The following is a 17,244-nucleotide window of genomic DNA, read 5'->3' as shown; positions in this document are numbered from 1 at the left end:
TTTTGTGGCTTCATTTTTAGATTTTGCTCAACCCTCCTATACCCCCCCACCCCACCCCCAAACAATTCTGTCCTTATGGCCCAAATTTCACTGTCACATCTAGCCATTTGTGTCAGGAAGAAAAAGAAAGATAGTGAGTAGGCCAAGTGACAAGTTACATCTACAGATGGTTACAGGTATGTCCTCTTGCAATGCTCCTGTTTTTACAATATCTAGCCCAGTTTCATTTTCTGGTATAGCGAAAATGCTGTGGGAGGCTTACCTGAGATTAGAGGACATTGACCTTTGGAAGGTGTTGACTGCCCCTGAAGAAACCTCACTGGTGCTCAAAGGAATGGGGTGGGGTGAACATACACCCATGCAGACACAGGAAGCTTACAGGTGCAGAGGAGCAGGACAATGCCGCAAAAGAAGGCAGTTCTTACCCAAACCAGACCTTGAAATCTAAGTAGTTCCCTCTCAGGGACACATAGACTGCTGAGCTTGTGTTTCACATCTAAGTTAGCACTCACACAACTCACAAAAAAATGGCTCCCCATGGCTAAACAAAACACACAAAACAAAACAAAAACAAAACAAAACAAAACAAAAAACTAGCTTATCCCTTTGGCAGAGAAGTTTCTGCCAAATTCTATTCTAATTACTAAGAAATACTAAGATCATTCCCTACTACAAAGTCTTCTCTGATCCCACAGGATCGGTTAGAATCCCTGGATCTTGCCCTCAAAGCATTTGTCTCAATAAAAAACTGGCTGCCCATTTCCTTGTAGATAGAAAATCTGGATGTCTGGGTCAGAAAGTTTGGGCAAGATAGAGTATTTTCTCACCTTCCCTCAAGAGGCCATGATAGCATATCTTTATGAGGCTCAATGACGAAATGCCCTATGTTGTTTCCTGAAGTAAAATGCCAAGTTCCTTAAGATGAGCGGACACTCCTCCATGATCTGGCAAGCTGTTGGCATTAACTTTCCATATCATGGGTCATGGTTTTTTTTATAACTGGGGTTTTGGAGGAAAGCTTGCACAAGTGGGGAAGGTGCCAGCCTGAAGTCACTCTGAAGTGACTGCTGAGAAGGTGACCGAAGCCAGAGGCTGACTAGAGTTCAGCTACTCACCTTGCTGGGTCTAATTTTCCTCACATGTCAAATGGGTGCTTGAACTCTACAGTTTCTATGTACCCCCTGCCCTGGTATCCTGTGCATCTTGTCGTTCTGCGCTGAAATTAATTTTGTTTTTGGTGCACCTGAGTGGCTCAGTCAGTTAGGCATCTGCCTTCAGCTCAGGTCATGATCCCAAGGTCCTGGGATCAAACCTTGCATCAGGCTCTCTGCTCAGTGAGGAACCTGCTTCTCCCTCTCCCTCTGCCATTCCCTCATTCTCACTCTCTCTCAAATAAATAAATAAATAAAATCTTTAAGAAAAAAAGAAATTAATTTTGTTTTAATACTATAGACATAATATATTGTTTTTCCTACCTAAAGCCAAGTGTTTTCCTAAACGAACTATTAACTTTATTTTGAGTAAGATTTCTCAAAAAATCTAAAACTATAATTCCATTCGGAGTCTAAAAATAGGACTTATAGACCTACTTCTCTATTTTCTCTTGATAGTATGAATGTATATGATGTCATTTCAATTAAGGAATAAAAAATTAGAAATAGAAGGACACAACATTTGGGGATATGGAATAATCTATAAGTCAGTAAACAGTTTTAAAAAAAAAGAAATTGTTTGGAAAAGATTTTCCTGAAATTATACAATCTCCTTTTCTCTCAAAAATATGTCAGGGTATGTGCTATGATGAATGCTGTGAAATGTGTAAGCCTGATGATTCACAGACCTGTACCACTGGGGCAAATAATATATTATATGTTAATAAAAATAATTTTTTAAAAATGTCCATTTCCCTGTTAGAACATAAATGGGTATAATTATCATAACTTTGTAGCTTTGAATCTTAAGATTTCTATCAGGATACTTAGAATTTAAAGGACAAATGTATTTGGTATGAAATTTTCAACTTACAGATATAACCAGTAAAGTTGCCCTTTTCATCCTCCAAATTTGCATGCAGTAGATAGTCCCCATCATGTGCTGGGGTTGTGGTTATAAACATTCTTTCTTATAGGCAATCACAACTCCCTCCCCGGAAATGATGCCACGCTACTGAAAACATAATGATGTTGCAAACCAGACTATGGCTTGGGTGCAACCACCAGCCATCAAAGCCTGCAGATTCTATATATTTTTCCCTGGAATGGATCAGCTCAAGAGATGAGTAAGCCAAACCAGTAGCACAAGAAGGTATTCCACAAAGCCTTAGCCCTAGTCTTCCTTGTTCCCTCAGGAAATCAGCTCTATTCCATAATCGAAGGAGAGCAAAGAACTCAGAAAGGATAGGAGAATAGGAAAGCTCCCTCTTGGTTATTCAGTGGTTCCTCATTGACTCCAAGATAATGTGTGAGTTCTTCATCCAGACACTAAAAGGTCCCACTTTCTGTGCCCCACTGGATTTGCCACCTTAACACACCACAGGGAATAATAGTGGATGGGATTAGGAAGATAACAGGGAGCAGATCGCTCAGAACGTTGGCTTTGACCCTAAGTGAGGTGGGAGCCATTATAGATCAGGCAGGAGTGACAACAACTGTCATATGTTTTATTTTCACTCATTCTCAAAAACACCCTATACTTCTAACACAGACCCATTCATCCTGAGTGCCCCCTCCAAGCATCCATGCCCAAAGCAATTTCATTCCACCTTCGGTGCCCAGCTTCGAGACCCCTCCCACGTAAACTACCTTGATTGCTTCAGCAAGATGTGACTCTCCCCCTCATTCTAATCTTACCAATTGCCCAAAGTACTTGGCTTAGACCAAGGTTTTGTAATTTCTGCCTTGTACTATTAGGGAGTTAGATGACCAAAAGTTAGATATGTTTTGCTTTGAGCCTCAGCTGGCTTGTCAACCCCTCAAGCATGGCTTACCTTTTATAGAGCAAAAACGGTGCTGTCACTGCAAATGTGAGAGAAGCCAGGTGCCTCCACGAGCTCATCAACTCAGTTTCTAGGCCCTCGGCTATGTGACAGGCAGCCAGCTGCCAAGAGTTTTGCCAATAGGTTCAAGATCAAGTTCATCCACATTTCTGAAAACGTGAGTGGGGATATTCATGTTCAAAAAATTTAAGACCAGATTATCATCTCACCACTTTTCTCTCTAAGACTCCTTTGATATAAACATCTATTGTTACTTTTCAGACGGTATCCCGCAAAGATTCCTTGTGTCCACCACTCATTTGGGGACTTACCTCGTGTTGCACTATCATCTTTGCTACCTTTCTGTGCCACGTTTTTCTTACTTCCTTCCACTAAAATGTAAATTGTTTAGGGATGGAGGCCTCACAGTGTTCTCTGTGGACCCACCTGTCCCCTTACCGATAGGCCCTTGCTCCAAAACTATGTGCAGTGGACTATGTTCATGGCTCTTCCAGCCTTCAGTTGCTAAGAAAATACAAAAAGCAGGAGACCAAAGGTAAACTGCTACCTCTGTTGTAACAGGATTTTGTGCCGCTTTATCAAAACTTTGAGAATTTTTACACGCGGAACCTGTACATGAGAATCAGAGACAACTGGAACCGGCCCATCTGCAGTGCCCCGGGGTCTCGGTTTGATGTGATGGAGAGGGTGTCGGATGACTACAACTGGACATTTAGGTGAGGCAGCCTTCTGGAGGGTCTTGGTTGAAAGAAATTCTTCCCAGGAAATCCTAGCATGGGCATTAAATTACAGAGCTGATAAACACCAAACCATGGAAGTTGCTGGTTTCCATCATTGAGTCTTTTGCAAGCCCTGGTAATTCCAGTGGGGGAAGTCATGGTTATTTGGTTGCCAAGGGTGGCTGTGTTAGATTAAAATAAAGCCTGTGTCAGAAAGTGCGGTCTACACAGAGCTAGCCACGAAGAGCCTTTTCAGCCTTATTGACAATTTTACCCCCCTACTTCTTGCTGAAGGAGGCAGTGATGACCAGGGCTCTTTCTCACCTACAAAGTTCTTGCTGGAATTTAAACAAGAGCACAGGTGTCACAGAAGTGAGCAGCCAAGGAAAACCAGGGCTAAATGATACTCCATGGTTTGTGATACCTTTTTCTAATACTCTGCCCAGCTTCATTTTGGCGTTACTATCCTCCAAGGGCAGACCATTTTGTATGGACCAATGCATACCAGAAAGGAAAAACAAAATATATGATTGGGGCCAGACCCAAGATCTCCTTGTATGAGTCTTCTGTGGGGCACTAGGACAATGTTAAATGAGAAAGCCCTTTATGGTCTTCTCTCTGCAGGTTCACTGGAAGAATCATCAAAGATGTCATCAACATGGGCTCATACAACTTCCTTGGCCTGGCTGCCAGTTATGATGAATCTATGAGGACAGTAAAGGACGTTTTAGAGGAGTATGGCTTAGGTGTGGCCAGCACCAGACATGAAATGGGTATGTATGTTCACCATTTTGAAATTTTGTCCAGTTGGGCCTCAGATTCCCTGTGGCAATTTCTCAAACCTAGATCGCATCTAGACGGTGTACCTCAAAAAGCTGTTATAAATTGCAAAATGAGAAAGGTACCTGAAGGTCTTTTTGGAAATTTCAAACATTATGCTCTTGTCAGACAGTTTATTAATTACGGGTTTAAATTCTCCAGAAAAAATGAAAATGGATCTTTCATTAGACCACATTATCTAAAATAACAACTCTTGTGCCTCTTCCATTTGATCCATTTCAGGATCCTTTCTTCCCCTTTTCTTTTTTTAAAACAGCTTTAGTGAAGTATAATTGATATTGTTAAAAACTATACTTACTTAATGTATACAATTTGATGGGTTTTGATATATAAAAACACTCTGAAACCACCACTGCAATCGAGGTAATAAACATGTCCGCCACCTTGGAAAGTTTCTTTGTGTCCCCACTTTTTGTGGTAAGAACACTTCACATGAGATCTACCATTTCAACAAATTTTTAAAGTGCACAGTGCAGTATTAATTATAGACACAATGCTGTACATCTCTCTAGAACATACTCATCTTGCGTGACTGAAATTTTATATCCATTGAACAACTTTTCGTTTAGATTTTGCTCTTTCTTAACTATGTCCATCCCTGATCTTGCTTTTGTATTTGGATATTGCCCATTGCTGCTACTAAAATGTAAGTTTCATGAAGGGAAGGATAGAATTGACCTTGTGGTCTGTTGTGTTGAATGAGTGAGTGAATGATGAATGAATGAATGAAGGTGGAACAAATGGCCTGTTTGTTTCTCTTTTAGCTGAAACATCTTCCTCTTATTCAAAGGAGTGAAATCTGTGAGAAGGAATCTTCTGGTCCTCTCCACCTCAGGGAGAAAGAGTGAGGCAAGCTTCCTCCTACAGAGTGTCTTGCTATTCCTGACACAGTGTTTTCTTATATATCATCTCATTTATTACTTGCAAAAGTCCTCTGCTCAAGAGGCAGCACAGGCGACATTATTTCATCTTCTAGAGGAGGAAACAGGATCATAGTGACTAAGTGATGTCCCACCACTGGCTTATTAATCATACTAACTCCCAGTCTAGCTAGCTTCTTCTGACAGCAGTTTCCCATCCAGAATGATATATGCATGGTTTACCATGTCAGTTTCAGGCCATTCTAAGAACCCAAGGTAAACCTACTAAAAAGGGATTTACCATTAAAGACAAATGAGCCACCTGCCCCTCTTAGAATCCAGTTGACAGAAGATCATTAAAAACCCATGCAACAAAGAACAATTCAAGTTGAACAAAGTAATTTTTTAATCCATACATTTAGTAAACATTTAGCTAAAGCTCCAGAGTTTATAAGCGGTTGCCCAGATTTTTTAAGAAAGACATCTTTTCTTCATTTTGAGGTAGGAGGGCTACAGATATAAGCAGAATGTGGAAGGAAGCTTCTACTTCACATAGCAGAACTAGGTGACCCATGATACCCCATTTGGGATGGGGCAGAGTCTGGAAGGTTACCCTCGGTCATAAAAGATGTGGAGTCAGTAAGTAAGCTTTGTGGATATTTCCTCTGGTGCTGCTCACACTCAACACCAGGATTGTTAATGAACCAGACAGAAAACACTTTTCCTGAGGATGATGACCCCCTGCAACTCATTGAGACAGAACACTCCCCACTCACAGCCAGCAGAAGCTAAACCTGACATAGTCGATGGCCTCTTTCCTGTGGAAGCCAGATATGGAATAGGAGTTCCTGAATCGGTAGACTCAATGAACCAGAGAAGCCAGGCAGAGATAAAGATAATAGTTTGGACTATCTGTAGCCTAAGTTCTTTCTCCACTTCTTCTTCAGCCTTCTGAATGGCTAGACTTTGATTGTTTATCTCTTCACTTGGTCTCTGGCTCAAGCTCTAGGAAGAAAATTTTAACAGTTCTCAAGGAAATGGTGAGAAAGCAAAAATAGAAGCCACCCACACTAATTTTAAGCAAACAGAAGCCTTGATAACAAAGATGGATATGAGCAGTCAGAAAATAAAGAAGTAAACGGGGTTCATTTGAAAATTTGTGCAACAGAAGCTGTAACGTTAGCATAGCACGCAAGAATTAGTAACATAGTTTTGAATGCCACTTATTTCAAGAAAGGCAGATAACTTTTAGAAAGCATAAGCTATCTAGTCTTAAGAAAATGTTTAACAGTGCCTGTGGATTGTCAATGAAAATGTGGGAATATAGAGGCTTACCAATTTAGCAACCAAAAATGCTTCTTGAGGAGCCCAAAGTAAACGTTTAAGAACATTTAATCACTTGAGTACCTTCCCAGAACTTTTAAAAATAGTTTCCAATGTTCTGGAGGGAAAAGCCCACACACACAAAAAAATCATATTACAAAATAGGAAATTAAAAAAGAAATCAAGAGGAAGTATTTAAAGCACAGTAAAAGGAAAGGAGACCACACACAGTATCTTGGCCAAAAGTATGTGAGAAGAGCATATTTTCCCATTGAAAGAAAAGGACTGAGATTTTGCCAAAAGCCCAAACTCAACTATGTGCTATAATCACAAACAAATACAAGTAAATTTAAATTATTCTTAAGGGTGAAAAGTAGAAAGAGAAGTCCCAACCAGACACCTGGTTCTCTCCTCCCTGCTGTAACCACCACTAAAATGCACTCAGTACCCAAGAGGGAGGTCAGTTCTATAAAAAGCACAGCAAAGAGCCCAAGAGCAAAGCTGTGTGTCCACTTTGCATCTACAAGTGCTAGGACTGAGCCTGAAATACAGCTGAGCTGTAAGGAATGAAACATTTCCATACACAGAAGTACAAATTGCAAATGCTGTGTTTAACATGTGGAATGATGCACTGCTGTTTATTTTCATGTACAACTAACTTACACGGCACGGAGAATTAAGGGAGGCTTTTACTGTCTTGTGGTCAATTTAACTTTCCATAGGCTGATGGAAGTGTTGGCACGTTTTTCTGATATCCTAAATATGAGGCAGAGTGAAATGGCAATTAGGAGTCATTATTTGAAATGCCTGACACATTATTATTTCTTACCGTCTATATTCATGGGGGCCTTTTTATTAGCATTCTTCTCGATCTGGGAGGTCTCCTTCAAATTGTGTGTCCTATGTCATATCTTTGGTAATTACAGCCTAGTTTTTCCTAAGAATTTTCCTTTTTTTAAAAATTTATTTATTTTTTCCTAAGAACTTTCTTTCTTTTTTTATTTTATTTAATTTTATCTATTTGACAGAGAGAGGGATCATAAGTAGAGAGGCAGGCCAGGAGAGGGGCGGGGGAAGCAGGCTCCCCACTGAGCAGAGAGCCCGATGATGCGGGACTCGATCCCAGGACCCTGAGACCATGACCTGAGCTGAAGGCAGAGGCTTACCCCACTGAGCCACCCAGGCACCCCTCCTAAGAACTTTCTTAACGTACTGTGAAAGATTAGAAATTCTTGAGAATTGTCGTGTGTGATATTACGTTGTGTTCTAGACCGAACATCTTACCAAAAGTTGAAGAGACTTCTGCTCAACATCTTATTCTTCAGGTGGCTTGCCTCCACATTTTGAGCTGGAAAGTCACTTGAATAACTGTTTACAGATTCTAAAATTACCTGGATTTTTAGATTTTCAGCACCAGGATTGAGAATTGTTCATGACGTCTGAGTATTAACATCAAACAATATGCAGTAATAGCTCCATTATGCAAGATATTTCCACATTTGTTCTTTGAGTTTCTTCATCGGAAAGAACTATTTAATTTTTCAGTACATGGAAGGCGTTTGTTTGTCTGTATATGCTGGTTTCACAATGAAAAATGTAATGCAGCAGCCCCTGAGGTGAAGTAAATGTATAATTGCTCGTTCTTTCATATAAGCCAAAGAGTAAAGAACAAGCTGAAACTTAAAAAAAAATAAAATAAAATAAACAACCTAAATGTGTGGTATGAATGCAAACACAAAGGAAAGCAGAAGATTAGATTAAGGTTATTAGTTGTTATTAAACATAAGAAGAGACTCACCGGGGTCCCTTTCTGCCTGCCTCTTTGCCTACTTGTGATCACTGTCTGTCAAATAAATAAATAAAATCTTAAAAAAAAAAAAAAGAGAGACTCACCTTATAAAAATTATGTGGAGCACCCATAATGTAGACAGGTTCAACTCCTATATTTTCTATGCCTCAATTAACACAGTGCAGACAAGATGGCTGTCTATCTTTCTGTACACCCGGAAATTAGGAAAATGAATGATGAGAGGCTTTGAAAGTCATGTCAGTCAATTTAACATTCCACAAGCTGATTAGAAACAAAAACAAGACAAATAAAATAGTGATAGGAGACCACAAAGTACCTCTCAGTCCTTGAAAAGTAAAAAAGGAAAGAAGGGAGGGAGAGAGGGAGGGAGAAGGGAGAGGGAGGGACGGAGGGACAGATATGGAGAGGAAGGAAGGAAGGAAAAAGGAAAGGAAGAAAGAAAAGAAAGAATGAGGGAAGAAAGGAGAGAGGGAAGGAGAGAAGGAAAGAAGGAGGGGAAGAAGGAAGGAAGGGAGGGAGGGAAATAAGGAATGTGAGAGGGCAGGAAGGAAAGAGGGAGGGAGGGAAGGAGAGAAAGAAGGAAGGAGGGAAGGAAGGAGGAAGGAAGTGAAGGAGGACAGGAAGACATAGAACATAAAGGACACTAACAGTAATTACTGACTTTCATTTAATATTTATATATTGAATTACAAGCCTTTAAACATGTTGCCAGTATACTTCATCTTTTTAAATACTTAGTAAATTTTCACAAAAATTTACTATATTTTATGCCACCAAGAAAAGCTCATTAGATTCCAAAAAGTGGAATCTACATAGGTCACATTCTTGGATCATGATGAAATAAAGCTAAAAATAAATAATAAAATAGAAACAAATCCTTTTTAAAAAAAATCTCTGGAAGGTTTTAAAGCCCTTTCCTAAGAGACTCTATAATCAAAAGGGAAATGAAATTACATTTGCGTCATATACAGAAACTAACAACTATGAGAACACCATCAGGTCCAGCTAGCTGTGTACTCAGAGAAAAATATATAGTTTTACTTTACTAAAGAAGAAAGATTGAAGCTAGTAAACTTAGCTACCCATGCAGTAAGGAATAAAAGGTAAGCAAAAGTGTTGAATTATTAAAAATAAAAACAGAAACTTAAGAATTAGAGAAGAAAAATTTCTGTCGGGCTGAGGCATCTGTGTTTTAATAAGTCGCTAGAGGTGATTTTGTTGAGCGGCAACCAGAGTGGGCAACCGCTGAACAAAAATTGACAAACAAGCACTTAACAAAAAAAAAAGTAAGAAATTAACAATGTAAATCCAACAGTAATACTCATATAACAAGATACCATGATCAAGTAGTTCTTTTTGGGAACTATGAGGATAGTTAGTTCATAATTGTTTTATGAATAATAAAACAATTCATAAGATTGAAAAATCCTAGAAGAAAACAAATGATTATCTTGATAGGTGACACTAAAACATTTATAAAATTCAGTATCTGTTCCTAATACAAATTTTTTAAAGATTTTATTTATTTATTTGACAAACAGAGATCACAAGTAGGCAGAGAGGAAGGCAGACAGAGAGAGGAGGAAGCAGGTTCCCCGCTAAGCAGAGAGCCTGATGTGGGGCTCGATCCCAGGATCCTGAGATCATGACCTGAGCCAAAGGCAGAGGCTTAACTCACTGAGCCAGCCAGGTGCCCCCCAATACAAATTTTAATAGAATAAAAATAGGAGATCCAGAATGCAATAAAAAACACCTACTTCAAACAAAGAGACTGTACTGTATTTTGTGATGAGACACTAGAAACTTTCACTTTAGAGTCAGAAAAAAGAGGAAGATGTGTTTATCTACCATTTTTAATAACCTGGGGAAAAACTAGACAACATAATTTCATTTTTCATTCTTTAAGTCCATACAGATTTATTGAAGGACTACCATGTGACAGAATAAGAAGGATGGGTATAATAAGAGGTAAACTAACCATTATTTGTAGATGATCTGATTGCTCACCTCTCTGGTTTTCAAGTTGTGATCTGTTGAGGAGCAAAGGGAACCTCTGCAGGGGCTCTTCATGGGGCCACCATCAATATGAGAGGGAGCTGGACAGTAACGACAGAGTTTGGGTCTACTTTCTTCCAATTTACAAATCTGAATAATCAAAAATTTATTAGAAATAATAAATATCCAATAAAAAAGTCAATAAAGACTTATTGCATGTAGACCAACTTTTAAAATTCATAAAGTCAGTAATTAACAATCAGAAAATATATTGGAGAAATTATATTATTAATAAATATGAGCAAAACTAGCAAACACTTAGGGAATTCTGTTGAAAATATCTAGAAACTCTTTGAGGAAAACTATAAAACTTTTGTAAAAGACTTAAAAGAAGACTCAAAAAAATTGAGGTAACAAATCCTAGAAGGGAATGACCTGGTGTTAGACTTCTATCAGTACTTCTCCAAATGGATATGTGAATTGAACACCATCCCAATGACATTAATAGATGGGGAGAAGAGTTGTGGAGACTAAATGGAAGTTTAGAGACAGACACAACTTGGTATACTCATTTGTATACAATGAGAACAATTTTGAAATCAGTTGGAAAAAGACCAATTATGTCATACGTAGTATTATGATAACTAGCTGATCACAGAAGGAAATAAGTTAGATCCCTACCTCACATATTATATCTCAGTAAATTCTGCTTGTGTGAATTGCAAATGCATCTGAGATTGAAATATAAAAAATAAGAACCACCACCACCAGAAATAACTACATAAGTAAAATAGAAACTGAATGGATAACTGATGTGATGAATGAATGAACAAATGAACAGAGCAAAAGAACCTCAACAATTCAAATACAAAATGCACGTGTATGCTTTCCTTGGTTAGGCCCCTGCTAAGATTGTCAGGCTGTCATTCCTTTGATAAGTGCAACCCCCCGTCCAAATCCCTTCAGGCTGCTGTGACAAAATATCACAGCCTGGTGGCTTGTAAACAACAAAGTTCATTTCTCACAGTTCTGGAGGTGGCCAGCATGGTCAGGTGAGGGCCCTTTTCCATGGTGCAAACTTCTGGTTGTACCCTCACGTGGTGGAAGGGAGGTGCCAGCTGTCTGAACCTCTTTTATAAGGACACTAATCCTATTTACGAAGGCTCCATCTCTATGACCTAATCACTTCCCAAAGGCTCCACCTCTTACTACCGTCACTTTGGCCATTAGGTTTCCAATACGAATTTTGGAGAGACATAAACATTCATCCACAGCAGCCTCTTCTCTAGACTTGTCGCTTGTAATCGCCCTTCCATTCTGTAACCCATAATGACCTCCAGTGGAACTCACCTTACCTAACTCACCCTACCTGGCAGTATGTCCTCTTAGTGGGAGCGATCCATTTGAAATGACTTCCAGGCTGACTCCATGCAACACAAGCCACCCTTGTCTGTGGGAAAACAAGCACTCTTCCCTGCTAGAGGAAAGACAGCTTGCTCCCACCCCAGCCTCTAGACACAACTACTTTCCCTTCAGACTTGTCAAGCCTCATTCAGACAGTAGTCTCCTGTGTCCTCATGCTCCGGAGAACCAAAGAAAGCACATCCAGAAATCACAGGGGAAAAGAGCCAACAAAATGAAGCATTTAAACTTTACATAAAAACCATGTCAACAAAGTTGAAAGTCAAGGAACGAAATTAGAAAAAGTTATTTGCAAAATATAAGACAAAATGTTAATATTCTTAACACAAAAGACTTACAAATCAGAAGAAAAAGAACATCCCAACTTAAGAAGTGGGCTAAGAATTTGCAGCGATGTGGATGGAACTAGAGGGTATTATGCTAAGCAAATTAAGTCAGTCAGAGAAAGACAATTATCATATGATCTCTCTGATATGAGGAATTTGAGAGGCAGGGCAGGGGGTCATGGGGGGAAGGGAGGAGAAAAAAAATGAAACAAGATGGTACCAGGGAGGGAGACAAACCATAAGAGACTCTAAATCTCAGGAAACAAACTGAGAGTTGCTGGGGTGTGTGTGTGGTAGGGGTTGGGTAGGGATAGGATGGCTGGGTGATGGACATACTGGGGAGGGTATGTGCTATGGTGAGTGCTATGAATTGTGTAAGCCTGATGATTCAGAGACCTGTACCCCAGAAGCAAATAATACATTATATGTTAATTAAAAAAAAATAAGTGGGCCAAGATTTTGGGAAAGTCAAGAGGTAAAACATGCATAGTCCAAATTGTGTAATGTTTCTCAAGCTTTTCCTTATCACTCTCTCTTCTGATATTTTAATATTGCAGATATAGTATATCTGCAATATAGGTCATGGATATCTGTGCCTTATACATAGAGTAAGTTATCTGTCCTTCCTCCAAGAACAGATTGTCAACCCTTTGGGACCAATATCATAGCTGTTGAGAATGCATACTATAGTAATTACCCTTCAGGGGAAGTAGATGGTGACCAGAAGGGAGCACGGTGGGACTTCTTGGGTGCTGTCTATATTGTTTTTGAGGGTTTTTTTTATGCAGTAATATGCGTGTGTTCACTTTTTGAAACCTCATAGGGCTCAATACTTAAAATTTGTTTTCTTTTCTACATGTATGTTATAGTGTAATGAAAATTTTACATTAAGAAGTAGATCCAGTACACAAAATGGCAATTAAGGAAAAAAGGAAATATAAGTAGCCAATGAAAGTGTGGAAAATACTCTGTCCCATTAATAGTCAAAGACTGAATAAGACAGAGTTACCATTTTCCACCTAATTGACAAAAGTTAAAAAAAAAAAAAAAAGCAATATCCCATTAGAGACACCTTGCTGGCTTAGTAGGTTAAGCATCTGCCTTAGGCTCAGGTCATGATCCCAGGGTCCAGAGTTCCAGCCCTGCGTCAGCCTCCCTGCTCAGGAGGGAATCTGCTTCTCCTTCTTTTTTGGTCCCTCCCCCTCCTGGTGCTCTCTCTCTCACTCAAATAAATAAATAAAATCTTTAAAAAATAATAATATCCCATAGTTTCAAAGGAATAAAGAAAAGGACACCCTTACATACTGTTGATAGAGTACATTGGAAGGTAATTTGAAAATATATCAATGGAAAGCCATTTAACTCAGCAATTTTGTTTCAAGAAATTTTGCCTTAAAATTTTTGAATAAGTGTTCTAAGATGTGTGATCTAGAATAATCAATGTAATATGCTTAATAATAGTAAAATTTGGGGAAAATAAGTGAGTTTCCAACAATAGGAAATTGATTAAATATACTTCATAGATCTGTTTAACACGCAAAATTATTTAACCATGCAAAATTACAATGCAGTTTCTTAGCAGGGTGGTTCAGAGCAAAGGCTCTGGAATTAGTTTGCTTGGATTCAAATCCTCATTCTCCCCTTTAACTAGCTAGGGCCTGAGATAAACTCTATGCCTTCCCAGTCCTCAATATTCTGAAAACAGAAAATACATTGTTAAGAGAATAAAACAAGTTACAGAAGAGTATGTTTACTATGAATCCATCTTAAAACATATATTTTACTTGAATATTTGCATTGATAAAGATGATTATATTTTATTTTGTAGTATCTTCTGATTTTTCCACAATGAGCCCACATTTCCCCAGTTAATGATTTCCTTAAAAGTCAACAGGAGTCTAAAATGAAGGCACAGACTTATGAAAATAGTTCTGGCGTTTCCAAGACTTGCCCACTGAATCAGACTGACCAAATGTTCCAGTCTCCTGAAGGGACCCCACTATGTGGATTCTTGAGTTTACACCAGTGATTCTCAAGCTTTAGCTTACATCAGATATCACCTGCAAGGCTTGGAAAAATACAGGTTGTTGGCCCTACCTACAGAGCTTCTGGTTTAGCCATGTTGGAATAGAACCCAAGATCTCACATTTCCGATGACTTCCCAGCCATTGCCCATGTTGCTGCTCTGGGGACTACACTTTGGGAATCAATGGATACTATCTAGCATGGCTGACTTTCTTGACAAAATTAATCAAACATTTTCCAAAATGTAATGGTCTTTTACTTTATGTGGAGTGAGTACCACATGTGGCTGGGGGATGAGATCTATAAATAAAAACTGGAAAGTAGGTAAAAGACAAGCCAGAAAATCAATGCAGCAAGTTAGTTTCGATCACTGAGGACATCCTGCCACACATGGCTGCTCTAGATTTCCAAATCCAGGGAAGATTAAACTCAGGCAAACAGAAGAGAAACTTTTGTTTCCTTTCTTCCCCCTCCCCCCACTTTTATTCTACAAGGGTGTTTAGTTTCTTGGTCTTTCTTTCCCTGTTTAAGAGCAGATATGTTGTAACAATATTATTTGGAAACCTATGCTCTGTAAGTCCTTTGTGCTGGAGCAACTATTAGTCAGAGGTTTGCTTCTAAGAAAACAAATTCATGGAACGCCACAAGGAAAGCTCGTTTCTACTAGGAGACTTCATTCTTTGAGAAGGAAAGCCTTATTTGTGCTTGATTCAGCTCAACAGGGAAACTTGAAGACTAAGCGCACCTCAAAACTACTTGGTGGAGAATATTCATTCAAATTATAGTTAAACTTTTAAGAAGTAGCCTTCAAATATTTTCATCTTAAAGACATCAGAAAGGATGCATTAACTCAGGAATCGATATGACTGGCTATATTGGGAAATCACTTTCCATTTTTGAGTTTGACATGTGATTTTTATGCTAGTTGTAATGTACCAACTTGCTGAAATTTCTATTTCTCAGCTTGAGAACATGGTCCTAAATCCCTTGATAATTCTTCTCCCTCTTTATCTTCCTAAAGTTTTCTGCTAGCATCTCATTCAAATTTGCAAGGCTCTTTCTGTGTTTCTTTCTCAAATATTTGTGTCTAGATCCAGGAAATGTACAGTCTCACTAGTCTGAACTATTGAAAAAGGGGCCAGCCTGAGTCTGTATACTGTCTAAATTAAATCAATTTCAAATAAATATCATCTTATGGCCTTCAAGTTCCTATGCAAATAAGCAGCTTCTAACAAATTGCTACCAAGTAGAGATTTTGTTTTCTTTTTTTAAAAAAAAGCAATTGTAATTAACACAGTTTTATGCAAACCAATGCCATAAACATGCTCTAAAACTGTGCATTTGATTAAATAAGCTGTAAACATCCCCACATCAATTAGTTTCACCTTCTTAATTTACAACAGCAAAACTCTTCTTCATAAACAGTGCCGATTCCTCTCTGACGAAATTATTGTAAATTCTGATTAATGAGATTTCATTCCATTTCTCTCAAGCCTCTTTATTTTCCTTTAAGAGTATTTGTAAAGGGAAACAGACTCTCGGAGGAATTGTTTGAGAGTAAGAAAATGAAGGTACCTCTTGGTTTCTAAAAGCCTTTGGGCAATTTCCTGATACCTCTTATAGTTCTGACAAGGTAATTGCCCTTCTCTTGACAATGACAGAAATAACAGCACAACCAAATTGCAACTAGAAGAGATATTTCTGCAAGTGTAGATTTGGCCTTGTAAGTCAACAAAGCCAAGCAGGCGTAACAACTCAACAAGATATCCCAATAATTTTATGTAAGTAAAATACTTGCCAGCGAGGTAATACCTGGGTTGACTGAACAAAGTTGAAACTCATAGAATTTCAGAATATGTGGCTTTTCCACCATCTTCTCTCCACCCACACAAATAACATAAAATGAGATACATGAAGCCTAGGGTTTTTTAATAAGCTGCCAATCAATGTTATTGCAGTTGGTAGGTTGAGAAGTCAAAAGTAGAGACCAGTTCTCCTGAGTCCCACCAAAGAACTCTTGACACTACCCCACACTGTTCATAGCTAAAATCGGACACCATCCCCATCGAGAGTCACCAGACTATTCTAGCTGCCTCCTGCTTTTGTATTGCCTGCAGGTCACAAAGTAGTTTTTATGCTTTTATTTTTTTTTTGCTTTTATTTTTTTTTAAGATTTTTTATTTATTTATTTGATAGAGATTACAAGTAGTCAGAGAGCCAGGCAGAGAGAGATAGGAAGGGAAGCAGGCTCCCTGCTGAGCAGAGAGCCCAATGTGGGGCTCGATCCCAGGACCCTGGGATCATGACCCGAGCTGAAGACAGAGGCTTTAACCCACTGAGCCACCCAGGCGCCCCGTTTTTATGCTTTTAAATGGTTGAAAAAATAAAAATACTATTTTGCAACTTGTGAAATTACATAGAATTCAAATTTCAGTATCCACAAATAAAGTTTTATTGGTACACACTCAAAGCCATTCCTTTGTGTATTGTCTATGGGTGCTTGCACGTTACAATAACAGGGTGGAATAGTTGTAACAGAGACCATCTGGCCCACAAAGTCCAAACTACTTTCTCTCTGGCCCTCCATAACATGTTTGCTGTTGTAGATAAGCACATGCCCTCGTGGCAACTTGGGAAGAAGAATCCTCTAGATTTATTAGCAATTGTCCAGATTTCCAAATCCAAGGCACATCAATGTGCATCAAAGTTTGTCTCTTTTTACTTCATTTAGACAAGAAATCCTGTTACATCCAAACACATTGAGGATACAGATTATCTTTCATTGACATCAGCACCTATGTATATCCTTTATAGCCAGGAATACCAACTTGAGGAAGACCAAGGGCATTGTCAATGTCTGCCCCTAGCTTCCCACATCCATGTCCCCAGTTCAAGCGAAGTGGCTCAGATTGGGATGATATCCATGGCA

The 17,244-nt window shown here is 38.8% G+C and overlaps 1 protein-coding gene across 1 annotated transcript in view; it reads left to right on the top strand.

Moving 5' to 3' along the window:
* SPTLC3 (serine palmitoyltransferase long chain base subunit 3) overlaps positions 1-17,244 on the top strand; it is a 136,973-nt gene that overhangs the window by 45,254 nt on the left and 74,475 nt on the right. The window contains exons 3-4 of the mRNA XM_047746890.1: positions 3,557-3,711; positions 4,339-4,487. Of these exons, the coding sequence (XP_047602846.1) occupies positions 3,557-3,711; positions 4,339-4,487 (304 nt within the window). The remainder of the gene's footprint in view (positions 1-3,556; positions 3,712-4,338; positions 4,488-17,244) is intronic.

The sequence above is a fragment of the Lutra lutra genome, chromosome 9, assembly GCF_902655055.1.
Source record: "Lutra lutra chromosome 9, mLutLut1.2, whole genome shotgun sequence".
NCBI classification, from domain to species: Eukaryota; Metazoa; Chordata; class Mammalia; order Carnivora; family Mustelidae; genus Lutra; species Lutra lutra.
The sequence above is the reverse complement of the archived record's forward strand: the minus strand, read 5'-3'. Positions and strand labels throughout refer to the sequence as shown.